This window comes from Bos mutus, chromosome 22 (assembly GCF_027580195.1).
Source record: "Bos mutus isolate GX-2022 chromosome 22, NWIPB_WYAK_1.1, whole genome shotgun sequence".
Classification (NCBI taxonomy): Eukaryota; Metazoa; Chordata; class Mammalia; order Artiodactyla; family Bovidae; genus Bos; species Bos mutus.
Genome location: NC_091638.1, coordinates 64232952 through 64260230, shown reverse-complemented (window position 1 = coordinate 64260230; position 27279 = coordinate 64232952). Strand labels below are relative to the sequence as shown.

The window sequence follows — 27279 nt, the reverse complement described above, 5'->3', positions numbered from 1 at the left end:
GGCTGGGCAGTGCCGAGCCGGACCGGACCGACCCCAGGCGGCGGTGAGCGAGCTCGGCCTTCGCCGGGCGGGGGAGCGGGCCGGTTCCCCAGCTGAGGTCCCCAGGCGCAGCCACGTCCCGAAACGGGAAGGAAGCGGCGGCCGCGGCGCTCTCGCCGCATTTCCGCTCGCGGTTTCGCGCGCGGGGGGAGCGCGGGCGAGGCTTCCCCGGGCTGGGGGCCGAGGTCAGAGAAGGGGATGGGCGGGCCAGGGGCTGAGGGAAGGGGCCGGGGGCTGAGGGGAAGGGGCCGGGGGCTGAGGGGAAGGGGCCGGGCCTGAGGGAAGTCCTGGGGAGGGGGATGAGGTCGGAGAAAGAGGGGCGGGCTGGGGGAAGGGGAAGGGGTCAGGGCCTGAGGGGTCAGGGCACGCGGTCCTGAGGGGGCTTGGGAGGAGAGTCCAGGGCCTCAGGGGAGGATCTCCGGGCTTCTGGGAAGAAGGGGCCAGAAGGTTGAGGGGGGTGTGTAGGATAGGAGAGGGGCCCTACAGGAGGGGTGCAGGACCTGGGGGTCGGGAGGAAGGGGCAGGGGGCCGGGGAGGGGACAGGCCGGGCCCTGAGTGTTTAAGGGAAGGGGGACAAGGGCCCAGAGGGTCCTGGGAAGAGCGGGGACCGCCGGGGAGGGGGTCCAGGACCTGGAGGGTTAGGGGGACGGGGCGGAGAGCCGAAAGGGTCTAGGGACGGAGAGGAGCCCTACCGGTAGCGGGGGTCCCGGACTCGGGAGTTCAGGAGGCGGAGGGCCGAGGGGGAGGGTCCGGGGTCTCCCAAGGGCAGGGCGGGCCGCTCGCTCCCAGCTCCCCGGCCCACACCTACGGGGAGATGTTGCAATCAGGTCAGTGGAAATGCAGCGACCGGCGCGGCAGCAGAGTTGAGCGGCTCTGGATTGGGAACAGCCCCTCCTCTGGGTGCGAGCTGGAATTCACCTGGAAGGGAGTCACTCTCGTGCAAGCTGGGTGCTCCTGCAGAGGGTCTGGGGCGAAGGGGACAGGGCTTCCTTCCCGTGGAATCTGGCCGCGTCGGGTCCGGGGGAGCGGGGGTGCGGAACCCACTTCCCGCTGGACGGAGCTCTGAGGCGTCCCGGGCGAGCGCCCCGCTGGGCTCCGCGGTGACCTGGCCCCCGGAGCTCCATGGGGGCTTAACCCGCTGGGGCCGACCGCGTGATTGCCCCGCCGCCCCTCTGGCCGGCGCTGGGCAGGGCCTGACGGCGGGTGAGTCACCGCGCTGGTGCCAGAGGCTGGCCCGCGCCTCTCGGGTGGAAAGTGTTCCCAGACCGAAAGAGGAGCGAGGAGGGGTGTGCGGGGTTGTCCTGTATGCTCTGCTCCACATCCCCCTCAGTAACTGGCAGTGTGTCCCCAGGACCTTTTATTTGAAGCATTTTGAGAGACACATCTGTAAAAAACTTAACTTGGGAGTCAGTGGTGACTCAGATCTTCGGTCAGCACAGTGCAGCAGGGGCTGGGTAAGCGCACGGTTGAGAGAGAGAGTTCGGAGCCCAGGGGTCTGCCCTGTGTTGCAGTGCGCCCGTCCTGGGCCCTTGTCCATCAGGCATCTTGTCTTCACTGTGCAGGAGGCAGGGGAGAGGGGAGTCCTCTGAGTAATGGTGGTGTGGAGAGTGGGCCTTGTGAGACCTGTTTTCTCTGCTACACTGGAGAGGGTGGGCGAATAGATGGCTAACTCAGCGTGGTTTCATCTCCTCAGAGAAACCTTATCGGCTTCCCTCACCCCCAGCACTAGGCAGCTGCTAGTCCCCTTTTTCTCTCTGTAGACTTAGCAGACTCTGGCCACTCCTAGAAATGGGCCTGTATAATATATGGTCTTCTGTGTCCTGCTTCTTTCACTTAGTCTAAGATTTTTCAGAGTCGTTTATGTTGTAGGGGGTGTCAGTACTTCACTCCTTCTATCGTCAGACATTAGTAACATTCCATTGAATGGATAGACCACCTGCCGTGTGCCTATCGTTGTATCACAAGGATATTGGGTTATTTTCACTTTGGGCTGTTAGGAGTTATGCTCTGTGAACAAGTTTTCTGTATACCTAGGAGTGGAGTTGCTGGGATATATGGCACCTCTGTGTTTAACCTTTTGAAGAACTGCCAGATTCTTTCATCTACGTTTCCACCAGCAGCATAAGAACCTTCTGATTTCTGCACACCCTCCACAAACTTGTTTGTTTTTTGGTAGCTACCTTAGAATGTGTGGAATGGTATCTCAGGTCGGCTTTGATACGCATTCCCTTGATGGTTAGTGATATTGTCTTTTCACAAGCATATCCATTTGTATGTCTTTGGAGAAATGTCTGTTCAGATCCTTTCACCATTTAAAAATGTGGTTAATTGTCCTGTTTATTGTTGACTTGTAAGAGTTCTTTATGTATTCTGGATAGGTGATTTGAAAACAGTGTCTCTCATTCTGTAAATTGTGTTTACCTTGATAGGTGTCTTTTGAAGCAAAAAGTGTAAAATTTTTGTCCCGATTTACTTTTTTCTGTTTTCCCTTGTGCTTTTGTGTCACATCCAAAGTCTGCTGTCAAATTCAAGGTGATGAGAATTTGTGCTTGTTTTTTCCCTAAGAATTCAATAGTTTTAGTTCAGACACTTAGGTTTTTTGATCCATTTTTCCCCCCAGTTAATTATTGTGTGTGGTATGAGGTAGGTAGGGTCCAGAGGCATTATCTTTGGATCAAAAAAAAAAGGCCTTCAGTTTTTCAAAGAGTTGTTTTCATGATTTTTTTTTTAATTAAAAATATTGAGAGGGAATAGATTATTATAGATTTCAGCCTACCCTTGGGAAGGTTTTCATAGATGTTGGATGATAACTGTGGTACCTAGAATGTACTAAGAAACCTACACAATTTAGGATTTCTAAAGGCAGAATTGAGGAAGGCCAGCAGAGCATCTTCTGTCTGGTTGCTAATGCATGCCAGGCCACATGTCAGCACAGACAGTGTGTGCCTGTGACTGGTCTGTTCTGGGGAACAAGGGGATTCTAGTCATCTGTAGTGTCTAGCAGTGCCATGTGTAGTCAGGGCTGTCCTGTGGTCTGAGGGAAGAGCTGCTGAGCTGGTGGGTTGGAGAATTGGAGTCTTGGTCTTATGAAGTAACCCTACCCGTTCGTTAGAGACGCAGCTTGCTTCTCCTTTGCTCCCCGAGTCAACATTCTTCATGTTCTGATAGCTGTCACTGCTCAGAGTTCTAGCCCCGCCATGTCACCATCCCATGGGGAGTGCTTCTCATGTGTACATATATATGTGAAAGTGTGAGAGTGCTAGTCACTCAGTCATGTCTGACTCTGTGACCCCATGGACTGTAGCCCGCGAGGCTAATCTGTCCAGGAATTCTGTCTGCAAGAATATTGGAGTGGGTTGCCATTCCTTTTTCTGGGGAATCTTCCCCATCCAGGGCTCGAACCTAGGTCTCCCGCATTGCAGGCAGCTTCTTTACCGTCAGAGCTACCGGGGACACTCACACATATACACATATACATACCCAGAGTAATGGAATTTTATTGCAGAATTAGGATGAACCAGAAATGGAAAGCTCTCAGGATTTTAGCACACAAAATGTACGCTAGCAATTGAGGCAATGATTTCTGTCTGCATTAAGAAGAAATTTCATACAGTGGTAAATAGTTCAGAACTTTTTTATTTCCTGTAGTTTCTCACTGTGGCTGAAAGTCAGTTGAACTCTTTGGTTAGGGAAATGGAAATCTTCCCACCCTCTTTTCACATTTCTTTATAAAACCTTGTTGTGTTGGGGAGGATTTCAGAGCTATTCTAAAAGGATCTCAGCACACAAAGATTCGCCCAGGGTGCCTGTCAGCACATATCCTTCTGAGCTTTTTACTCTTAATCTTTTTACAGACAGAAGCTCTCCCCAATGCCTGGGAATTCTTCGTTGGATTACTGCGTTTTCAGCAGAGTTTTGTGAGCGTCTCGCATCTGCACGTGGAGAAGAAAGGTTTGTGCACCATGAGCATGCTCATGTGCTCCACTGGGCAGTCAGGGAAACCCCTTTGACAAGGAAAGCGAGGGGTGTTCTCTCCCTAGGTTTGCAGAGATAGGGACGATAATTTTCTGGGAGGAAATTTTCTTATTTGAAAAATAAAGTCAATTTTGGTGTTGCCTGTGGTCTAGAAAGCGGAGGGGATTCCACACGACCCTGGAGTGGAGGACCCCTGGCAGCCCCCTGGCCCCTTCTTCCTCTTCCATGGGGTTGGGGAACCCATAGCCATGATGCTGGTGCGAGCCGGCCAGTGCTCACCTGCCCACAAGTGAGGCTGGCTTCCAGACGGGTGGAGAGTGGGCCCTGTGACTTCTGCGCCGCCAGCGTGGAGAAGCCACAGGCCAGGACGTGGCTTTCACCTTGGCCTTGGGTGGGGAGTGAGTCTCCTTGGAGACCCCGTCCTTCTGCATGACTGGCCGTCCCCTCACTGGCTGAGGAGACCATAGGCAACTGGAGTCCTGCTGGTGGGCGGCCCCTTCTCAGGCCAGCATGGTGCCACGGGCAGTCTTGACTCGGGGAGGCAGAGGCTTCTGGCAGAGCGTTTGGCTTTCAGGCAGCTGTGTCTCCATCTGTGAATGGGCATGCTGGTTGTTCCTGCTGCAGCTGAGCCTGGCCTGTCGGCTCTCGGAGACTGTGTTCAAAGCAGTTTGCGTCAGGGCGCTCCCTGCCTTGCTTCACCTAATTAGAGGGGAGCAGGGGTCCCGGTGGGACAGTGTCCAGGGGACTGTGTTGGTCCTGCCCACCTGGTGGCTCATGGTTCCCTGCCCAGGTGACGTGGCAGCACTCCAGTCTGGGAATCTGAGAGCTGTGCCCCTTGATCCCCCCCGCCACCACCTTGGACTTGTGACCTCGCAGAGCCGGGGGTGCAGGTGGACCCGCCTCGGGGGTTCTCAGGTCTGTGAAAGGCTCTTGTCCTGTCTGGGTCCACACAGAGCACAGGGAGTGTGGCCCCACCATGCGAGATGGGCAGTGTCCTCAGCTCAGACACCAGGGTGCGGGCTTCTGGTTGCGTGAAAACAAGCCTTCAGTTGCTTCTGGCCTGGGAGCAGTTTTATGGGGACTTCTGGGGAAAACAAAACCATTTTTCTCATTGCTTTCTTTTGAACTCCTGAAAGGCTAGATTTTGCCTTTGTAGTTATGGAGAGAGCAGTGTGGCTCGGCTGTGAGGCTGGGTCATTTTTCTCCGAGCCAATAAGTTAGAGTTTCAGGGCCTGCTGAGGAGGCAGGGCGGCCTGCCTCAGGGCTGCCCGACACAGAAGTTGGCATTCTGTGTGCCCTGCGTCTCCCCAAGCAGATGGCAAAGCAGCCCTTGGCTGATTGCATGACTTGTCAGAGTCTAAGTTAAGAAAATCATTGTTAGGTTTCCAGTAATTATTTTTGAGTCAAAATGGATGCTTTGAAATAAAACCGTGATGCAACGGAGCAGACTTTACAGTTGGCGGTAGTGCGTTCCCAGTGGGACAGCACTGCCGCCAGGAGGCTTGGCTGGGGGCGGGGGGGTCCCACTGAGTGAAGCAGCACACGTGGCGTTGTTTATTTCCCAGTTTCCTCCCTTGAGTTGAAGCCCTGAATATCTCTCCCATGCTTCTGCCCTTTGGCTTCAGTGCTAGAGCTCCCGTGTTAGGTTTCTTTTGATCCTTCCAGTGTCACTCAGGCACGGGGATTATGAGTGACCTTTTTTTTAAAAAAGAAAAATCTATTCGGCTGCGCCAGGTCTTGGTCGTGGCCTGCAGGAGTCTAGTTCCCTGACCGGGGATTGAACCTGGGCCCCTGGCATGGGGAGCTGGGGGTCTTAGCTGCTGGACCCCCAGGGAAGTCCCACGAGTGGCCCTCTTGAGCACGTAGCTCCCCGCCCTCCCTGTGGGGTCCCGGGCAGAGCGTCTGTGGGCCCCTGGGCAGGGCTCTGCCGGCGGCTGTGACCCTCAGCGCTGCCCTTCCAGATGTGGAAAGCCTCGGCCGGCCACACTGTGTCCATCACCCCGGACGACGGGGGAGCCGACGACTGGGAGACCGACCCCGATTTCGTGGTAGGAGCCCCAGTCTGCCCGCCCCTCCCGTCTCCTGAAGTGGGTCCTCCCAGGTTTTTGGTTTGGCGGCGGGTGGGGGCTGTTTCACAGTCCAGGGCGTGGGGGTGTACTCGTTCTTTATTTTCCTTTTCAGAATGACGTAAGTGAGAAAGAGCAGAGATGGGGAGCCAAAACTGTGCAAGGATCTGGGCACCAGGAGCACATCAAGTAAGAGACGTTCTCGATCTTTGTGTGACAGAGACATTCTGAACCGTGAGGGGCGAGGGGGCCCGCTCCCCGCTGGTGAGCGCGAGAGCCCTGCCTCTGCCTTGTCTGGTCCCTTGTAGTTCACACAGGAGGTGAGGGCGAGGCCTGACGTGTATGCGTGTGTGCATCTGCACGGACGCGGACGCGCTCAGTGGTTTAAAAATCTCACTGCCGGTGTCTCCTCTACTTTTAATTCTCCAGTCTGGTTTTTAAGCTTGTGGTTTTCATCCAGGAACGTAGTTAACTAAGCTGTTCTCTCTGCAGATGGGAGGTTTCTAAAGCATGGGCTGTCTTTGAAGACTAGATCAGAAACACCCGTCCTTAATTTGTATTGTTTTGTTGCAGTGTTATTCTGTTGTTGTCAGTTGGATACCCTGAGCTGAGTCCTGAACTTCTTGTTCTCATGAAGGTCGAGATAGGAGAACTGCAAGAAGCAGGGATTGTCCCTGACTTGGCCAGTCTTAACTCGCCACCTCCGGGGCAGCTTGTTTGCTTGTTGGGAGGTGTAGCTAAAAGGGCCTTTGAGAATGTGCTCAGACTTTTATCTCCGCCTGCGCTGGCCTCAGTGCGGACGTGTGCTCCCTTCCCCTGGTTGTGACCGCTTGGGTCGTTCACAGAGCACTGGTCTAGGCTCTAGGATCTCCGCAGTGAAATGAAGCTCCTCTGGGCTGAGAAGGGTTCAGCCGTTCATCCAGAAAAGTGGGTGAAGTCTGCAGTGTGGGCATTTTAGACACAAGTGTTCCTCCCTCCTGACTCGCTGAGCCCGCCGCCTCGCAGCTGTTCGGAGAAGGGCCTGGGACCGGTTGGGGGAGCTGGTGCTGGGAGCTGCCTCGGGTTCCCTGCTCTGGGGTCAGGCTGACTGCTGACCTGGTTTTGTCATCCAGGCCTCTTAGCCCTGCTGTCCCCCGTGGTTTCAAAACACGTTGGGGAGGGCAGATTGGAGAAGAAAAGAACTCTCTCTGATCAGGCAGCCTGTGGGTGGGTTAGAATTCAGAGAACACCCGAGGCAGGACTGCTTCGGTGTCCTGAGGTCCCTCCAGCGGTGCTTGGGGGCTGGTCTTCTTCCCCAGCTCGTCAGGGTCTTGGGAGGTGGCCAGGCCTGGTTGGTGTTCTAAGCCGCACGTCCGGGATTGCCGTCCGGATGTGGAGATGTGGCTGTGGTGTGAGGCGGCCCTCGGCAGCCCTGGGTGATAGCTGCCTGGCCTGCCTGGTTCTGGCTGCATCTGGTGATCTGTCCTGCTGCTCCTAGCGCTTAAAGTGAAAGTGGCTTTTACATTTTAAGTTCGGAAAGCCTCTCACTTCACCTTTGAATGGAAAGCCGGGGTGCTTCACATAGCGAGAAGCCGTCTGAATATTCCACGTCTCTGGGCTCCTGGCCTAGGGTCGTCCGGGTGTGCACCTGTGGGCTTTGTCTCCCGTTTGCCTCTGGTGATGTTTACGGAGCTGGCTGTCCTGGGTCAGGTGTCTGGTGAACCCGAGGAGCTGTCCTCCACTTGGTGGAATGCCGTCCACATCGTAGCCCAGCTTCTGTAGGGACTTGGAGATGACTCACTGGGTGTGTTCAGACTTGCTTTTTTTTCCCCATTAACCTGTATCTGACTCTGAGAGCTGCTGGAGTTGAGGGCAGCTGGAGGTGCAGTAAAGTGAACACAAGGGAGGCCGGGCTGGGGAGCCACTGGGGAGCAGAACCTCACAGATTGCAGAGATGGTGTCCTTGTCTGTCCTCCCAGAAAGCCCAGACGCACGTCTTGGCAGTCTGTCTGACTGATGTTTTCTTCCATCTCTTCCTTCCAAGCATCCACAAGCTGCGGGAGAATGTGTTTCAAGAACACCAGACCCTCAAGGAGAAGGAGTTGGAAACGGGACCCAAAGCCTCGCACGGCTACGGAGGGAAGTTTGGCGTGGAGCAGGACAGGATGGACAAGGTGAGTGCCGGCCCACGTGGTGTCAGGGTCCTGGTGTGTTTGACCTCACCAGGGTCAGCAGGGTTGTCACTCAGCCCTCCCCCTCCATTGAAAAGTTGGGAGTCCACTTGTTGAGGATGAGATTTGCCAGAAGTCACCCACTCTCAGTTGAGCTTAGCTGAGAAGGGCTGCAGTTTCTGGAAGCTCTTCAGTTTCTGAGTTGCTGGGGAGGGAGTGGTGTGCTGGGAATCCTGGAGCTGGAGATAAGGTCCTCCCAGAGGCCGGCTCTGACCGGAACGGAGGCCCGCAGGCGGCTGGATTGCCGCTTGGGTGTCAGCTGCGGTTCGGGCTGCAGCCTTAGTGGCTCCCATCTGCAGCCCAGAGCCGAGTTTCAGCGCCTGGGTTCCTGTCGAGGCTAGAAAGGCAGCCATCTGACTGCTGTCCTTCCGCACTTGGTGACCTTCAGAGAAGACCCTGGCCCACCAGGCAGAGGACAGGCAGGTCTGAGGAGGTGGGACTGAACTGCAGAGAGGACAGTAGACTGGGGCAGGCGTGCTGCGCGTGCAGTGACGCGGGCGCCCGTCTCTCTCTCTGGTTGGGCAGCTTGAGGTGTCTGCCTTTACTCTGTGCTGAGGTGTCAGCTGGGGTCGGGTTCCTCTGTAATTCCACCCCGTCCCCCTTGTGCCTGGATCGGACTCATCCGGAATGACAGGGCTTGTCGCACTCGCAGGCCAGCACCTGCTTGAGAGAGGGGCGCCCCCCACGACCAGAGTGTCATCCCTGCTTCCTGCAGTGCTCTGCCTGGTGCTGACTGTCTAATAAGAAATAGAGTCTCATCAGTGTAGGACCAAGGCCAATCTGGGGGAGAAAGCTGTTTTGATCAGAAAGTTGGGAGAATCGCTAAGCTTTCACTCTGGCCACATTTTTGGAAGAGTTCGCTCTGACTTCTTAGTGATGAAGAGTCATGCTGGGGGATCCTTTGGGTGCTGCTGCCTCCATGTTCCCTTGTTGATGTTTTCTGGGTGAGACCCTGAAGCTGCAGATGGGTGGTCTCTGCCACAGGTTTTTGGAGGCTGCGGTGCTCTGGATCGGCTGTTAGCTGTGGGCATTGGATCCAGCCTGGGAGGGAGAGAAAGTAACAGCTCCAGACTGGAAAGTAAAACCTGCTTTGCTCCCCGGCTGTGGAAGAACATGCGCCCTGAGCTGCCTGCAGAGTTGTCAGAGGTGGTGGTGACCCTGTGGGGGTTGGACCCTAAACGCTCCCGCTGAAGTTCCAGATAAACAAGTGGGAGAGGAGTTGGTAGTGTGCCAGCAGGCCCCTCGCTTTATTTTAGGAGGGAGCCAAGGTGGGGGTGACCCCTGAGTAGGAACTGGGCTTTGGACGAGCCGCCTCCTCGCCTGGCATTGGGTCATGCGTCAGTCATCTGTCCTGTGTCCTCAGTGTCCACAAAGAGGTCTGTGACCACTCTCCATTCTGCCGAGGGAGCCTGGTGCCTTCCTCTAAGGGTCGGGCCTGGGTGACTAGAGCAGCCGGGCCGCTCAGAGTTCGGGGTATAAATATTTTTAGCTTCCTGGACACCACAGGGTCTCGGTTGGCTCCTGAACTAGCTGTAGTGTCTTGACACAAAGTTAGGCATAGATTTTCTGTAAATGAACAGATGTTCAGAAACATCTGTATGTTCCAGAAAGCTTTATTTACAAAGAACCTCGGTGCTGGATGTGGGCCGTGGGCCATGGCTTGCTGACCACACAGCGGAAAGCTCGGGGTGGACTGCTCGGTCAGCATGTGGCCTTGAGAGGTCACCAGACCCGCTTCCCTGACTGGTGGTCATGAGGCGGTGGCAGGCCCCACTGCACACCTGGGCAGGCTGGATGTGTGGCAGGTGTTGACACTGAATGTATGGTGTGCCTGAAGCATGCCATCTGTGTTCCAGTTTGTGCCCTGATTCCTGGGTCATGTGCTTTGGCAGTGTCCCACCTGAAGAGGGTGATCACTGCCAGCAGTCTTCCTGGAAGTGGGCTTAGGAGTCGTTGGCAGGCTGCTGGCTCTGTGGTTCTGGTTGGGGGCTGGCCTCCTGTTTCTTCATGCCCAGGCACCTCAGAAGGCCCCCTGTGGCTGGGGTTCTTGGGAGACTTCTGGGGAGCCTGGTGTGGAGAGGGTTCAGGAACACCTGACTGGGGGGCCTGGTGTTGCAATGCCCCCTGGAGTTACCTCCCTCTGGGCCGGCTTCCACGTTGAGTGATTTTGTTTGCATCACCCACACTGAGCAGAAGTGCAGGCTGCCTCAGGGTGGGGGGCGGGTCCAGTGTGGCAATGCTGGTGGGCGACTGACGCTTCACTTTGCCCCTGTTCCAGTCAGCTGTCGGCCATGAAGTACCAGTCAAAGCTTTCCAAGCACTGCTTGCAGGTTGACTCCGTCCGGGGCTTTGGAGGCAAGTTTGGCGCACCTTGTAGACTGAGCTCGCTCCGGGTGTCTTCTGGGCATCTCGGAGTGGCGCAGAGGTGCCTCGGACTGTGGGGGTGCAAGGTGGGGGTCCCGAGCACAGGCTCCTGAGGCCCCGCCCGCCCCTTCACAGATGCTCTGAGATGATTGGCTGTTTGAGAGGTGAGAGAGTTTTCCCCTGGTTGCTGTAGAAACCTCCATGTTGGTGCCTGCTCATCGAGTGGCCCTGAGATGGCCTTCGATGTGTCCCAGGGGACAGTGGGGACTCCCTGTCCCTGCCTGTGTCACAGTGACAGAGGGCCCCCCTCACACCCACTTCCAGGGCTGTGCTGAGTGTCTGATGCTGTTCCTCTGGTTCGAGGCCCTGGCTCATCGTCGGCAGCCCCCTCATTTTATGTCGTAGCATTGAGAGCTGCCTCGCTCATTGTCTGGGGCGGCCCCTGGGCTTCAGTGTTTCAAGGTGTGCAAATTCAAAATACTGGTACTTTGGGCGTTAGTAGCTGCAGTTCAGTCACTCAGTCATGTCCGATTCTTTGCAACCCCATGAATCGCAGCACGCCAGGCCTCCCTGTCCATCACCAACTTCTGGAGTTCATTCAGACTCACGTCCATCGAGTCAGTGATGCCATCCAGCCATCTCATCCTCTGTTGTCCCCTTCTCCTCCTGCCCCCAATCCCTCCCAGCATCAGAGTCTTTTCCAGTGAGTCAACTCTTCGCATGAGGTGGCCAAAGTACTGGAGTTTCAGCTTTAGCATCATTCCTTAGGAGATAAAAAAATAAAAAAATACCAATAACACGGTTCGTGTTTTTTAAAATGTCATGTTCATGGATCCAGACGTTAAAATCTGCATCTCCTCTTTTTCTGTAACTGCAGTCTGCCGTGGGCTTCGAGTACCAGGGGAAGACCGAGAAACACGCCTCACAGAAAGGTGAGGTGGGACAGATGCAGAAAGCCCCCCTGCTTTTGAAGGCAGGAGTCCTTCGTGGCCTCATCCGGAGGGGTCGGGACACTGCCCTCCCCTCAGGCATCTGGGGTGTGGTGTGGCGGGGCCCCCGTCAGGCAGCGAGTGGACCCGGGTCTTGTGTCTCCTCATTGCCTCCCTCCTCTGAGCAGCGTTGCCTTGGGCAGTTTGCTCTTAAGCTTGGTTGGCAAAGCAGACTCTCCCCTTAGGATAGTGACCAGAGCTGTTTCGGTGCTGATGTTTGCACATTGTGCGAGCTGTTGTGAACACAGTGCTGGCTGGTCTTCATGAGCTTGTGCTCACTTGTCAGCCCTTTCTGAAATGAAAGCACATCGCTTCCTCAAAGCACTTGAGGTGTTTTTTGTGAGCTTGTTTGCTTACGCCTCTTGCAGGGCATCCGATGACCAGGGAGGTAGCCGGCCTGGGAGCGCTCTAGGGGCGGGTCTGTCTGGTCCACCCAGCCCAGGGTGTTGGTGGGCTCCAGTCTTTTCTAGAAAGACCCATGTGGCCATGTCCCTTTCTTCACACGCTGAGCTTTATTTGAATGGTTACTTTCCAAAGTGTGCCCGTGGCTCACCTCTGCCCTCCAGCTGTCGGAAGGGGCCAGACTGCAGGGACACCAGACGACGCGCGGCGCCCCATCTGACGGCGGGTGGCTCCTCGTGCTTCTTTGAACGTGCTCTTATCTCCTGGTGCATTGCTGCCGATGCTTTGCTCCTGCTGCTTTTAACCGGAATGGCATTTTGCTCTGACACGCTTCTTCCTGCTGCCACCCTGTCTCCCCAGACTACTCGAGTGGTTTCGGTGGCAAGTACGGCGTGCAGTCCGACCGCGTGGACAAGAGCGCCGTGGGCTTCGACTACCAGGGCGAGACGGAGAAGCACGGGTCGCAGAGAGGTGGGCGGGCGGGCCGCTGCGCACCCCGCTGACTGTCGGCGCCTGCAGCCCCACCTTGCTCGTGCGTTTACTGACACGAGCCCAGGGAGCTCCCTCTCCCCGTGCCAGCCGCTTGATGTTTTATTTATACAGCTCTTTTAGCTTGAAGGGTTTCGACATCCCTGTTCTTACCTGGTCGGAGTAGGGGCTTTGTCGTCGTTTCGATGACTGCTCAGTCCTCCGCTGCATGGACACTGTGTAGTTCCTGAACTGTTCCTCTCTGGAAGGTGGAGTTGAGCTCATTTCCAGGTTTGGATGTTAAGAACTGACTGCCGTGAATATTCCTGTCCTGTGTCTTACGCACAAGAGTGGTTATTTAAAAGATGAGTTCTAGCGGTGGAGTCGCTGAGTCAAGCATGTTGGACTTAAAATTCGCTGGATGCTGCCAGGCTGTCCTTGGCGGCCGGCCTGACCCTCCCTTCGCGTGGTGCCCCCGTTGGAGGTCAGTTACAGCGCTCTGCCCACTGAGGTGCGTGTGTGGAGTTGGACACATGGACCTGACCCTGCCGCAGAGGGTGAGGTTGGCTGCTGCTCTGCATGGTGTGTTTTATTTGGCCTGTGCGTTCGAGTTTTTGAATCACTGGTGACATAGGAACTCAGAGCTCGCATAGCTTTGTAAATCTCCAGAATTTTAAGAATCAAAAATGAAAGCCGCCACTGGCGGCACCCATGACTGGGCGTCTCTCAAGGGAAGGGCTGCTGGACTGGGGGTGTTGCTTCCCTTCTGCCCAAGGGCCCGCCTGCCCCGGCACTGGGCTGCCCCGCCCCGTGCCGGGAGCACACCTGTCCGCCTGTGTCCTGTGTGCACATGCTCCTTAGGACCCGCTGTTGGATCTTGTTCATTCTGCCAGACCCTCTCCCCAGATGCCCTTGCAGAAGAATAGCTCTGCCTCCAGGAAGCTGGGGAGCAGAGGCCGAAGCACCTGGAGCAGCGCAGCAGTCCTTGGCAGCTCTGGGCCTGCTTGGGTGGGGTTGAGTCCCCGCTCATGGGTCTGTGACGGAGCCTGCTGTGTGTAAAACAGCTGTCTAGTATTTATGGTAACTTAGCCTTGAGCGGAACTTGAGTTCCTAGAAGGTGCTCCATGTTGGTGCTGTCTCTGGAGGTGTCCCATCTCGTCTCTGCTGTAGTTGAGGAAGCAGGGTGACTTAGTGTTTGTTTAATTTTTGCTGCCTTTCCTTGCTGTGCGCGGGCTTTCTCTAGTTGCAGTGAACAGGGGCTGTTCTTGGTTGCGGTTCACAGGCTTCTCATCGTGGTGGCTTCTGTTGCAGAGCGCGGGCTCTCGGCGCTCAGGCTTCAGTCGGAGCAGCATGCAGGCTCGGTAGTCGTGCTGCATGGGCTTAACTGCCCTGCGGTGGGTGGGATCTTCCCAGACCAGGGATTGAACCCGTGCCCCCTGCATTGGTTTTGCCGGGACTGCCAAGGAAGTCCCTGCCTAGAGTGACCTAAAAGCTTGCTCCTGTTGCTCATCCTTGATTTCAGAAGCTTCACGTCAACTTGGTCTTCATGCCGTCTTTTGGACTAAAGGAGAGATGCTACAGTTATTCATTCACTATACGTGCTACTTTTTTCAGTTCTTCTGTGCATATAAATAATACTTTTAAGTGTTTTCCACATTTGCAATCTTAGAGTAAGCCTTAAAGATTTTTTATTTTTTCAATTATTTACTTACTTGATTGCTCTGGATCTTAGTTGCCGTGTTTAGGATCCTTATTGTAACTTTTGGAATCCAGATCTCTGACTGGGGATTGAATCTGGGCTGCCTGCTTTAGGAGCGTGGAGTCTCAAGCCTTTTAGGAGCGTGGAGTCTCAAGCCTTTTAGGAGCGTGGAGTCTCAAGCCTCGACCCCCAGGGAGGCCCCCCTGGTGGTGGTGGTGGTTTAATTTGATTTAGTTATTTTTGGCTGCACTGGGTCTTCGTTGCTGCGAGGACTTTTCTCTGGTTGCGGCAAGCAGGGGGCTGCTCGAGTTGCAGTTGCACGGGCCTCTCTGTGCCGTGGCTTCTCTTGTCGCAGAGCGCAGGCTCTCGGGCGTGTGGGCTCAGTAGCTGGGGGTCTCCGGACTCGAGGACAGAGCCTCGGTAGTCATGGTGCCCAGGCTTAGCTGCTCTGCGGAGTGTGAAATCTTCCCGGACCTGGAATCGAACCCACGTCTCCCGCAATGGCAGGCGGATTCTTTACCGCTGAGCCACCAGGGAAGCCCCCTTGGTTTGTTTTTTTGAGTGGAATGATAGCAGTCCTTCCTTCCAGACTGCTGAGGTTCCCAGCATGCTTGCTGTTCCCACGGCTGGTGTGTGGACAGCGCTTTTTCTTGTCTGCAGATTACTCCAGAGGTTTCGGTGGCAAGTACGGCATCGACAAGGACAAGGTGGATAAGAGCGCCGTCGGCTTCGAGTATCAAGGCAAAACCGAGAAGCACGAGTCCCAGAAAGGTGGCCTCAGCTTAGCTCCTTCCCCAGCCAGCAGCTGTTAGTGTGCGGGGTGACCATCAGAACAGGCGCGGAGAACCAGAACACGACCCGGAGGCCTGAGGGCAGATGCGCTGTTAAACATGGAACTTGAAGACAGCACGTACAGACCAGCGCTGTTAACTTAGAAACCCAGCCCTCGGCCATCTTGTAGCTCTGACACTTCAGCAGAGTGGCTGGTAACGGCCCTCAAGTCGCCCGTCTGTGTGCAGAAGAGACCCCGCGGGCTCCGTGGTGCTGGTTGAACAGCACGCCTTGGGTCTTCCTTTTGGGGTCCCATCTCTGTTTATCCAGGAGACCCAGATTGTAGCTGGGGGTACTTTCTGGCCATGGTATGGGGAGGTCCTCTTAACAAAGGTCACTGGAAGTTTTCCCAAAGGTCTGGAGCAAGCTCACACACAGGAGCAAGCGCGGGTTGAGCAAGTTGTATGTGTTTAACTTTGTGAAAAACGTGCTTTCTCCCTGTTAATCCTCGATTGTGGCCTTTTGTGTCGTCTACAGACTACGTGAAAGGCTTCGGGGGGAAGTTCGGTGTGCAGACGGACAGACAGGACAAGTGTGCCCTCGGCTGGGACCACCAGGAGAAGCCCCAGCTGCACGAGTCCCAGAAAGGTGCGTCCCCCGCGGCCTTCCGGAGCTCGGCTTTGTTCACAGAGCTCGGCTCTGTGCGCTGGGCCTCGCGGTACTTGGGTTGCAGTGTGTCGTGTCTTCCCTGGGGGCGGGGAGGGTCCCTGTGCCTCCCTCGGCTTTGAAAAGACCCCTCCGCCTGTAGTGATCCCCTGGGGGGTTGCGGTGAGGCCTCCGTGCCCTGGAGCCCCGGGCTGCCGCCGCAGTTTCCCAGGGGCTGCTTCTGCCCGCACGGGTGGCTGAAGGGGTGGCTCTGTGTTCCCAGCCAGGAGGCGGGCTGTGTCCCCCGGGAGAGTGGCTGCCAGAGCCCGGCTCGCGCCCTCCCAGGCGGCGGGTCCAGAGCGGGGCTGCCGCAGGGCTGGGGACAGGCCACGTGTGTGACGTATCTCTCACGTGTGCAGAGACACGTGCTCTTGTCTGCAGTGCAGGCAGGACCCTTGGATGAATCTCGGAGCCTGGAGTGGCTCTTCCCAACCAGCTCATAGACAGGTCCTAGCCTGCTTTCGGGCCGTGGCTGACCCGTTCAGATTTCATTTGTCCTTCAACCTCTTGAGCCCTTGTGACCATCGGTGATGCCAGGAGCTGGCTCTGTGGCTCCCTCACTCAACAGGGCTCTCGTTTTCTCGAAGCAATGTGTTTGATTCCTGCAAACCTTCTACGATTTTAACCAAACTTGTTTCCTCTCTTGGTTGTTTTCTCCATGGTCACCTGTGGATTTTCAGATTATAAGACTGGTTTCGGAGGCAGATTTGGTGTTCAGTCCGAGAGGCAGGACTCCTGTGCTGTGGGGTTTGATTACAAGGAGAAACTGGCCAAGCACGGGTCCCAGCAAGGCACAGTTGCTTCCCAGCCCCACCCTCCCCCCCCGCGCCCCCGCTTAGCGCAGACCTCAGGCTCGGCCTCTGGTCACCGCTGTCACCGCAGGGCTGGGCTCTCCCCACACTGCTCTGCGGAGCGGACGCCCTGCGCACTCTCTTCCCCACTCACTTTCTTCTCACCTGTAACCTCTGGGGTGTATGCTTGGTAAAAGGGAGTGTGAACTGCAGGTGACTGGTCTCTGGAGCGGGTGCCTGGCCTCCCTCGGCTCCCCCGGCAGCTCTCGCTGTTGACACGGGTACTGTGACTGGAATAAGCCACCTTCCTGCCTCTGAGGCTGGGAGAAATGTGTTCGGTTGAGTGTGATTACTGGGCTTGGACCAGAGGGGCACAGGGCAGGCGTGTCCACTTGGTTTTGGGGTCTTACTTCTGGGGGTGTTCTTTAGAGTTTTGTTTTTCGATGACCCTGTCTGCATTTAACTCCTTCACAATGAAGCAGAAAGTAGGTACAGGAAGCCGGAATCACAGGGGGTTCTGAGTGTGTGCTTATACACAGGAAGCAGGAATCACAGGGGATTCTGAGTGTGTGCTCACACACAGGAAGCAGGAATCACAGGGGGTTCTGAGTGTGTGCTCACCCACAGGAAGCAGGAATCACAGGAGGTTATGGGTGTGTGCTCACACACAGGAAGCAGGAATCACAGGGGATTCTGAGTGTGTGCTCACACACAGGAAGCAGGAATCACAGGGGGTTCTGAGTGTGTGCTCACACACAGGAAGCAGGAATCACAGGGGGTTCTGAGTGTGTGAATCACAGGGGGTTCTGAGGTGTGCTCACCACACAGGAAGCAGGAATCACAGGGGTTCTGGTGTGTGCTCACACACAGGGCACTGGGGGGCAGGAATCACAGGGGATTCTGAGTGTGTGCTCACACACAGGAAGCAGGAATCACAGGGGGTTCTGAGTGTGTGCTCACACACAGGAAGCAGGAATCACAGGGGGTTCTGAGTGTGTGCTCACACACAGGAAGCAGGAATCACAGGGGGTTCTGAGTGTGTGCTCACACACAGGAAGCAGGAATCACAGGGGTTCTGAGTGTGTGCTCACCCACAGGAAGCAGGAATCACAGGAGGGTCTGGGTGTGTGCTCACACACAAGAAGCTGGAATCACAGAGGTTCTGGGTGGTGTTGGGAGTCCAGATGAAGATGTGCTTATGCTCAGCGCAGTTCCCTCAGGGCCTGGACACGCAGTTGGCCGGGTGTTGTGTCCTGAGAGGCCCTCAGCCCGTGTTCAGGGAGGGAGGCAGAGAATCCCCTGGGGCTGACCCCGCAAACCACACGGACGTGGCCTTGGCCGTGTGTGGCGTTGGTGCTGCACGGTGCTGTGACCGTCTCGTGGGCCTGTGTGGCTGTGGCCTAAGTGGGGCTGATAGACGTCCATGGGAGTTTCCTCTCTTTCAAAAGAACGAGAGAAACCGCACCTCAGAGCCTCTCTTTAAAGCTGGGTAGGGCAGGATGGCAGCAGCGGGCGAGGCTGGGTGGAGGCTGTGTTGGGAGGTGCGCCCTGCCTGCCGCCCACGCCCGCACCCTTGCCCTGGGAGCACGCGGAGCATGCCCACCGCTTCCTTGCCCTCCCCTGCTTGCCGCCGGGACCCCGGGTGGAGGCGCACTCGCCTCGCGGGCAAGGGCTCGGGGTGCCGGGTCCTCGCTTGCATTGCTTTGCGCGCGCTTTCCGGGGTGTCCGCGTCTGCATGCACCTGCTGTCGGTGGCCGCTGGTCCTCAGCCCGGGGCTGAGTGCCGTGTCGTCACGTTGCAGACTACTCCAAAGGCTTCGGCGGGAAGTACGGGGTGCAGAAGGACCGGATGGATAAGGTGAGTGCTCCTCCTCCTTGCTCGGTGTGTCCTGCCGAGGGCTGGGGGTTGGCCACTGTTCCTTGGTGGTCTTTGGCCTCCGGGGGCGTGCCTGGCACATCTTTGAAAAGCTCCCCAGGCAGGTGTGTGTCATCCCCGTGGCGGTGGGGGTAGCTGACCCAAGCACTGGGCTTCCCTTCCAGTGTCCCTGGGTCCTCTCCTGGACTTCCGAGGCTGCACGGTGGGGTGGGTACGGTCCCTGTCGTGTTGTAGAGCGGGGCCTGGGGCCCATGGCCAGGTGGCTGTTGGTGCTGAAAGTGCTGAGCTTGAGCCGCGCTGGGAGCGGAGCTCCTTGGTTACTCTGGTCACCTGGTGGTGGCTGCGTCTTGGAGAAGGCTGCTCCACCATGTTTCTGTCACTGCAGGGGCTTGTGACAGTCTACCCAGAGCCAGCGTGACCACAGGCTCCGCTTTCAGCTCTCCCAGGGGCGCCCTCCTGACCCGTCTAGGGTCTCCGTCAGCCAGTCCTCAGCACGTCAGATGGTTGGGGGTCTAGTCTAAACTCCAGGGCATAGGAGGGGCGGACCTGTGAGCTGTGCCGGGCTGCCCCCACCCGGCACCTGTCGGCTCAGTGGCCGGAGGTTGCGGCTGCCCTGCCCGTGGGAGTCTGGACGAGTGGGCCTGTCCCCGCCGAGTTCCCTTCCCCCAGGCTCCTGGCTGACCCCTAAGGCCCCGTCCCCTGAGTATGTGTGGCCCCGGGCGCGGGGCTCTGGCCGCGGACGGTGTCCTGAGGAAGCAGAGCTGGCGCTCACTGAGGCTGGGGGTGCTGAGGGCCTGGAGACAGGGCACTGCAAGTGTGTGGGACACAGATGGGGTATGGAGCCAGCAACCCCCTGGCCGCAGGGTGGAGAGTGGGTCTCGGGGAACCTGCCAGGCCGTGGCCCCAGATAGGAGGCGGCGTCAGTGCTCTGACCACGTGCTTGTAGCCGGGGCTGGGGGTGGGTGCTGACGCCCCTGGGTGTAAGGGGTGAGGGGGACGGAGCGGGCAGAGCCTCACAGGTGGTTGTCAGGGCTTCTGCTGGGCTAGGGAACTGGGAGGGCAGGCAGGGCTGGTGACACAGCCTGGGCGGGCTGCCAGGCAGGGCAGGCAGTGCTGGTGGGGTGGGGGCCTACAGAGTGTGCGGGCAGAGGCCGTGTCTGTGGGATGACGGCGGGAGAGGAGACTGCGAGGGCGCTTGGCAAGGGTGAGGGCGCCACCGAGACCATCCTGGGGGCGGGGGGAGGCCGTGTTCTCTCCCCGCACAGCAGAGGCCTCTGGGCTCCCTTGTAAACACTGGGTCTCCTTGGTGGTGAGCGCTCAGGAAGACATGCTGGGTTTATGGTCGTGAAGACGGGATGTTAGTTTTTCTGCCCGTTTTGAAGTTTTCTCGAATTCGAGAGGAAGGTGCAGAGATTTCCCATGTGCTCCCCAACACACACACCCCTCGCCGTGAAGCTGTGTTGAACCTGTGTCTCAGGTTGCCCACGGCCGGGGGCGGCGTTGGGGCTCACCTCTGGGCTGTGCGTCCTGCGGGTCTGGATGAGCGTGGATAACATGTGTTCGCCACTCTACACTCCTGCAGTTTTCACTGCTCTAAACCCTTGGCCCTGCTGACTCCCCCACACATTCGTCTCTTCTCTGACGCTGATTCTGGGGTCACCAGCCGGGGTGAGCTGGCACACTTTCTGTGTCTCCATTAGTGTGTGGGCTGGTGAGATCTGTAGGCCTGGGCTGGTTCCCTGGGAGGATCTGGGGCCATCTTAGCACCTGTGCAGGTTCAGCAGCTCTGCCGGCCGCAGGGGAGGGGACCTGAGCCCTCCTGACCCCCGCTCGTGTCTCGGCAGAACGCCTCCACCTTTGAGGATGTTGCCGCGGTGTCCTCGTCTTACCAGAAGACTGTCCCTGTTGAAGCAGGTGAGTCCTGGCAGCCCTGAGGGCTTTCCCAGGAGAAATTTTGTGCAGCGGTGTTGCAGGGTGGTGCTGAGGGCGGGAGGAGGGTTGACAGGAGCCGGTGGAGCGTTGACGGAGAACCTGGTCATCTGTGGGTTTGGGGCGCAGCAGGTGATTACCTATCGTAATCAAAATTCAGGGAAAACCACGTCCCAGGAAGTGTCAGGTCAGCCTGCGTCTCACCCAGGGCAGGTGTCTCACCCGTCCGCCGGGGTCCTTGAGGGGTGCTCGGCCGTCCTGTTCCGTCACAGGAAACATCATGGGGGTGGAGCTCAGAGTCAGTGCTTCTGACTGTTCGATCGAGGGCCTCCCTAGGGGCGTATCTTCCTCGTGTCTGGTGGTAAAGGACGTAGTGATATTTGGAGCATGAGAATGTTCCAGATGCAGGGCTCTGTGCCCACGTTCCTGCTGCACGTGTGGCAGACACAGCAGCGAAGGCTTGTTCCTGGCGGAGGCTGGGCTGGCAGCCGAGGGGGTGCGTCCCTGCTCAGCCGGTCGGTGCCTGGGTCCCGGGGAAGGTCCCCCGGGCCAGCCTGGTGTGGGGGCGACAGTGGTGCTCTGGGTAAGTCTCTCCTTCCTCTGTAGTGAACAGCAAAACAAGTAACATCAGAGCAAACTTTGAAAACCTGGCGAAGGAGAAAGAACAGGAGGACCGGCGGAAGGCCGAGGCGGAGCGGGCGCAGAGGATGGCCCAGGAGCGGCAGGAGCAGGAGGCGGCGCGGCGGCAGCTGGACGTGAGTGCGGGCGGCGCCGGGGGCTGGGAGCCCGCGGGCCCTGCTCGCCCGTCTCCAATCCGTGGGGTTATCGTAGACTCGGCGCCTTCTCGCACTGACGGTTTCAGCCACACAGACGGCCCAGGTTCTTGTCCCCAGACATGAGACAGCTGACCTGCCCGACAGCCCTGCTGACCCAGCCCAGGGTGACTGCCCGCCTGTCCTGCCCTGTGCGGCGGGCAGCACGCACGCCCTCGGCTGAGCCCGCTTCCACACGTCTCCCTGGCACTCTGTCCCCACCCATGCCCCTGGGGAGCCCGCCACCTCCTTGGGTGGAAGCTGGGGGACACAGGAGGAGTCCCCGCGAAGGAGCAGTCTGCGGGCTCTTGTTGCTGTTGCTTCTGGAGCCCGGCTCTGCAGGTTGCTCTGTGATTCTTTGTAGACTTTTTCCACGAGGGAAAGTAGAGATGGGAGCTGTGAGAGGTGAGAGGGACGGGGTGGCCCTTCTCCTAAAACCCTTCTGAGTGGACTGATGTCCAGTGGCTCTGCGCCAGTCCGTCACCCCCTAGCCGGGCAGCTGGAGGCAGATCAGCTCAGGGAGCCACAGCCATGCCCTCGCCCGGGAAGCGGGTGTGGAAGCCCTCTCCCCGGCGGTGAGGAAGGGCAGAGTCTGCAGTAATGCCTGTGGTGCCTTACAGATCGTAAAGCTTTATTTAGCCCGCAGACATTGGTGGTTGGGGCTCTGAAGACCCCATCGGGGGAGGGTGGGGGCGGAGGCAGGCACTGCGCAGTGGCAGGGAGTGGTGGGCGGGGATTCCAGACGCCCTGACACACGCTTTGTCACACGTGATGAGGTTGGATAACTGCACACTCGTAATTACCTTGTATCGTTCTTAACTGCCAGGAACTTTAAGCTCTCTCTCCTTCAGGTTTTTAGCTAGGCGTTTGTAAGTTTTTCTTTGTTGTAGGCCCACACGCCGAGGCATTTTTCCTGGTAGTTTGGTTTCCTTTTTATGTAACACCTTTGTCTTCTTATGACTCGGGAGTGTAATTCCTGCGATCTGATCTGAAAGATGCAGGAGTTGGAAGACTTGAGAAGAGAGGTTTGTGGTGGCGATCGTCTCTCGATTTTGCTTTTGAGGGTCTCTTGCTGTCCCTGCTGCCGTGTCGTCCCTCGCTGCATCCAGCCTGTCCCGCCGCCTCCCCTGTGTGAGCCCCCTCGGCACAGCGTCGCTCCAGAGCCCTCTGGGCCGTGAGCGGCAGTCCAGAGGCAGGACACGGACCACGTGCATCGCTGGGCAGGGGTCACGGATGCCTGACAGCCAGGTCTTGCGAGCGAGCAAGGAATGTGGGAAGGAATGTCTCTGTTTCCAGCCCTTCAAGGACACTCGCTGCCTGGGGGTGTTCCTCGCGGGGGTTTCCAGCACCTGGAGGACTTGTGACCGTCCTGCTAGCGCAGACGACCGTAGCTTCAAAGCAGCTTTGCTTCTTCCTCCGGCAGCCTGAGAACGAGCTGACTGTGTGTCTCTGCGTTTCAGGAGCAGGCCCGGGCCCAGAAGCCCACGCCGCCCGCGTCCCCCACACCCCAGCCGGCTCAGGAGAGGCCACCATCGAGCCCCGTCTACGAGGTTGGTGTTGTCATTGGGTTTGCCAGTGACTCTGAACTCCTGGAGACACCCTTCCCAGCCCAGCGCCCTGTGGACGGGGTCTCTGCCTGCGCTTGTCAGTGACCCAGAGGGCAGGCCTCCTGTGTGCGGGGTTCGACCCCTTGCCTTCCCCCGCCCTGCGGCGTCTCCTGACACCGGGAGCCATAAGTCTGCCTTTTCCCTCCCTCTCTCTGCCACCACTCCTCAGCTCCCCTCTCCCTGGCCCTTTCTCCAGAGTCCTCGGTCCCTAGTTCCTGCTCCTTTGATCCCTGGTCACAGAACGACCTCCCTATCCCTCCGCCAAAGGCCCCTGTGGCCCCCTCCCAGAGCAGCTCGGCCCCCACCGTCCACACCCACACCCCGAGCTTGAGTCCCCTCTGCCCCAGGGTCCTATTCACCCCCCGTCTCCTCATCACCTCACGTCGCCTCTCGGGGTGCCTTGCTGAGTCCCAGGAGCACACACTAGTTTGACTCAGAGGGGTCGGGGGTTGGGAGAGCTGTGGGCGGGGCTGGCCTTGCGGGTGGGGTTTTATAACTGATGCTGTGGAAAGGGGCCCTGTGTAAGCACCCCCGCATGCCCCACAGCCGGGCCAGCCTCCCTGAACCACTTGATGGGCGGGGGGCGCTGGTGGGGGAGGCCGCCCCCGCACCACTGACCTGCTCAGGGCGGCCCCCCAGCGCAGCCGCTCCTTGCCCTCTGGTCTGTGCCCCCCGCCTCCGGGGGAACTGCCAGCAGGAGCCTGTCGCTGCTTTGTTCAGCTCTCGAGGGGCTCCGGTGTCTGGCCAAGGTGCAGCCGTCCTGCCCGCCTGCCCACACCCTTGCCACCCTCTGGAAGACTGGGGCCTGACTTCTGGCCCTTCCTAGAGCTGCTCCATGCGGGCACCTTGCTGCTCTGACCTGTAAGGGTGCCCCAGGCGCACCCTGGCCGGGCTGGTGGTCGGCTTGGGGCTGTCAGCAGAGCGCCCTTTGCTCTTGTGCGTGGCTTGGTGGTCACTCCCATGCCTCACCTCCACAGTGTTGGTGGGGATGGTACCTGCCATGCGCGGGCTCGTCTGCTCCAGCTGGAGGGCTGGGGTGCCGCCCTGGAGCTGTCGTCAGAGCCTCATAGGGCTGGGGGCTCTGGGGGTTTGGGGTGCCATGGTGGTCTGGGCCCGAAGGGGAGCAGGCCAGACCTGCCCCAGGAACTCACGTCTCTTGTGGCCGGCAGGTCCTTAGTGATGGTGGGACTCGGGGTCGGGGTGAGAGGGGATCCTGGGGAGGGGCCCCGTCAGGATGCAGGTGCTCGTAGGACGTCGGCGGGTGACCCGCCTCCCCCCGTGTCTGTCCCGTGTCGGCCGGGGCTGCCAGGTTTCTGCGTGGCTCTGGGCGGTGGGGCCACGGGAACTTGCCCTTGACTCCCCAGGACGCGGCCTCATTCCGGGCTGAGCCGAGCCCCAGCAGAGAGCCTGAGCTGGGCTACAGCGTGGAGACCGCGGAGTACCCGGAGGCCTACGTCTCGGAGGGCGTCTACGAAAGCACGGAGGCGCCGGGCCACTATCGAGCAGGTATGGGGCCTCCTGCATCACACCCCCTCCGCTGCTTTTCCTCTGCAGACCTCCCCTTTCCCGCGGGCTGAGCTGCCCCACCTCAGCTGTGGCCCCAGCCCCGGGGCCTTCCAGGGAGACCCCTGCCTGTGCGGGGGGCACTGAGGGGGTGGGCATGGAGGATGGGCTCCTGCTGTCGTCTTTCCCGAGGGGAAGCCCCGGTGTCCGGAGTTCACAAGATGGAGGTCCCTGGCACCCTGAAGGTGGAGTGGGTAGATGAGCGTGGGGTTCCCTTCTGTATGTCTGGGCCCGTTCCCCCTCGGGGAGTGACTTGGGAATCAGCACGAGAACCTGCCCAGGGCAGAGCGCTCACCTCCCCGAGCACGATGGCAGGTGATCAGCTGTCTCTCGCTCGCCGTTCGTTTGTTCTTGGCACGGACGTTTCCTGACAATAGTGCTGAATATTTGAAATTTAAAAAATTATACCCTGACAACTGTCCCAGTCTCAACCCAGATGATCCCTCTGTGTGTTCGCTCCTTGGGGTGGCTCCTCTTGTTGGTATGAGGGGCAGGCGGCTCTCGGTGCCCTGGGGCCACTGACTCCCGACTGGCGACTCCCGGACCTTGGGAAGGGCTGTCTGCTGGGAGTGAGCATGGAGCTCTGGTTCTCTCTCAGACTCGGCCCTGGTTTATTCTAGAGGAAGGTACCTATGATGAATATGAAAACGACCTTGGAATCACTGCCATCGCCCTCTATGACTACCAGGCTGGTGAGAAACCGCTGGCGGGCCAGAAGGAGGGCTGGGGTGGGTACGGGACTGGGGGCTTCCAGCAACTCCTCTCTCAAGAGTTAGGACTCTCAGAACGCTATTTACAATTTTTAAGAAGAATTTATATTTAAACAATTGCAAGGTTATAGAAAAGTTGCAGATACAACGCAGGGAATTCTGTATCTTCCTCAGTCCCATTCCATCTGGTCTGGGTTAGGATTTTTTTGTGTGTGCTGCATCTTTTAGCTGTGTGGGCTTTCTCCAGTTGTGGGGAGCGGGAGCTACTTTTCATTCTGATGTGAGGGCTTTTCATTGTCATGGCTTCTCTTGTTGCAGAGAGAGGGCTCCAGGGCGCTCGGGCTTCAGTCTGCAGCTTGTGGGCTTCAGTAGTCAGGGTCTAGTTGTTTAGTTGTTCCATGGCACGTGAAATCTTCCGGATAAGGTGTCCAACCCGCGTTGGCAGACAGACTGTTGCCCACTGTGCCACCAGGGAAGTCCTGGCTCAGGGCTTTGTATGAAGGGCTCGGTTGGGTCTCTGTAGCTGCCATGTGCGTGCAGAGCCGCCCTCATTGAGCAGGGCAGACCGGGACCCGTCCACCCCCGTGATCCTCCACCCCAGCACCCTGCACCCCCGCAGAGCCTCCGTGGGAGGCCGCCAGCTCGAGGGGCTGCTGGCGGGTCTTCCTCCTGGCGGTTGGCTGACCCAGAGACACCGGGGGTGACCACTGCTCTCTGGCCTCCTCCGCAGCGGGCGACGATGAGATCTCCTTCGACCCTGATGACATCATCACCAACATCGAGATGATTGATGATGGCTGGTGGCGCGGGCTGTGCAAGGGCAGGTACGGGCTCTTCCCTGCCAACTACGTGGAGCTGCGGCAGTAGGCACCTCGCCCCCGCCACGGCTGCGCCAGGCCTGCCGCCTCTTAGGGTGAGGAGGGGCGTGTGCACTCTTGCTTTTCTATTTAATACTTCTGCTGATGCTTTTGGAAATGTTTACGCCCCAGAACTTGCTAATATATTGTAATCATGTTTCTTGGAGGACCCGCTGATTGTTTTTATGCATTTAAGGCATTTTCTTTTTTTGCCAAATCGACTGTGGCGTGGAGCCACTTGGGTGACCTTCAGTCCCGAGTGCGGGTTGTCCGTGCCCCGCGTCGGGAGGCAGGACCACCCCTGTGGTGGGGGCCTCGTCCTGGGGGGTTTGGAGAAAGAGGGAAGGGCCTGATGGGAAGTTAGCGTTGCGGGAAAGCTCTAGAAAGCACTGGAGCGTTCTGGTCGCGTGGAGGCGCTGCTCCTGCTGTAAAGTCCTGCGGTGGTTGCTAGGTTTCGCAAAGCCCCGCCTTTCTTCTCTCGTCCTGGATGTTGCGGGAAGGCAGGTCCCTTCCCCCGGGGAACCACAGAAACGCTTCCCATCAAGGGAGCAGTACTTCTTCTGCCAAAATAGCGTGTTAAACGACAGCAAAATGTAACAGATCGACTTGCCTGAGAATGTGAAGCGAGCAAGCGTGAGCTCTCCTGGGCTGCTATGGGGAGCCCGTCCCCCGGGAGGGGCTGGGAGGCCTGCTCAGCAGCCTCCCGAGTGACCCTGTGGAACTGCTCGGGTGTTGGGACCTCAGTGACCACAAGGGACGCGTTTTCTTTCCTGAAGTGCATTTGCTTTACCACGGTTAGGTTGGGTTTTATATGCAATCCTTGTATCTAAGTTTCTGTAGCACACCTTATAGGTATGGTTTTTTTAAATTAAATATTCAAAATAAACTTTTTTTGACCCACTTGCTGCCGAGTCGCTCTACACGTGGTCTCTTTATTCTCCGGTGGGGGTCAGCCTGGCTGTCAGCACCCAGCAGGATAAAGCCTGGTGTTTATCAGCTCCAGAGCAACCAGGTTCCCTTTTGAAGAGGCACACTTCTTAAAAGGTACTTTTTTTAGAAGTTGAAATGTTTTAGCTCTCTAATTGTCAATTATTTGCACAAGGATTCCATGCAAGATAGAAAATGCCATGTTTAAAACTCATTTCTGAATTATAGTTCTCAAAGTGAGTCAAGTGGTGGTTGCAAGGTAGCCAAAGGTATCGTTTTCCTGGGGCGCAGTAAGGCCCCTTCAGGAAGGAGGGTGGGCGGGCCTGGAGGCGGGGCACGGGAGGACGGGGTCGGGGAGAGTGCAGTGTGGCCGCGGGACACGTTCCGACGACACATCCTGGTTGCCCCGATCTGCTTCTGGTCCTGTCGGTTTCTGATTTGGAGTCCCCAGCGGGGCAGGGGCCCACTGTGCTCACCCAGCCCCCCAGTTTCCAAGGCAGGAGGCAGGTCTCCCCTTGTG

At 57.9% G+C, this 27279-nt stretch overlaps 1 protein-coding gene across 1 annotated transcript; it reads left to right on the top strand.

The window, feature by feature from the left end:
• Positions 1-26735, top strand: CTTN (cortactin). The gene is given in 19 exon segments (XM_070358980.1): positions 1-43; positions 3894-3990; positions 5976-6062; positions 6196-6269; positions 8104-8233; positions 10569-10586; positions 10588-10740; positions 11532-11586; positions 12406-12516; positions 14873-14983; positions 15521-15631; positions 16369-16479; positions 18281-18336; positions 20199-20268; positions 20890-21038; positions 22556-22645; positions 24067-24208; positions 24886-24957; positions 25706-26735. Coding segments are annotated over 17 exon segments (1677 nt in total). The 5' UTR covers positions 1-43; positions 3894-3990; the 3' UTR covers positions 25843-26735.
• The last annotated feature ends 544 nt before the right edge of the window (positions 26736-27279 follow it).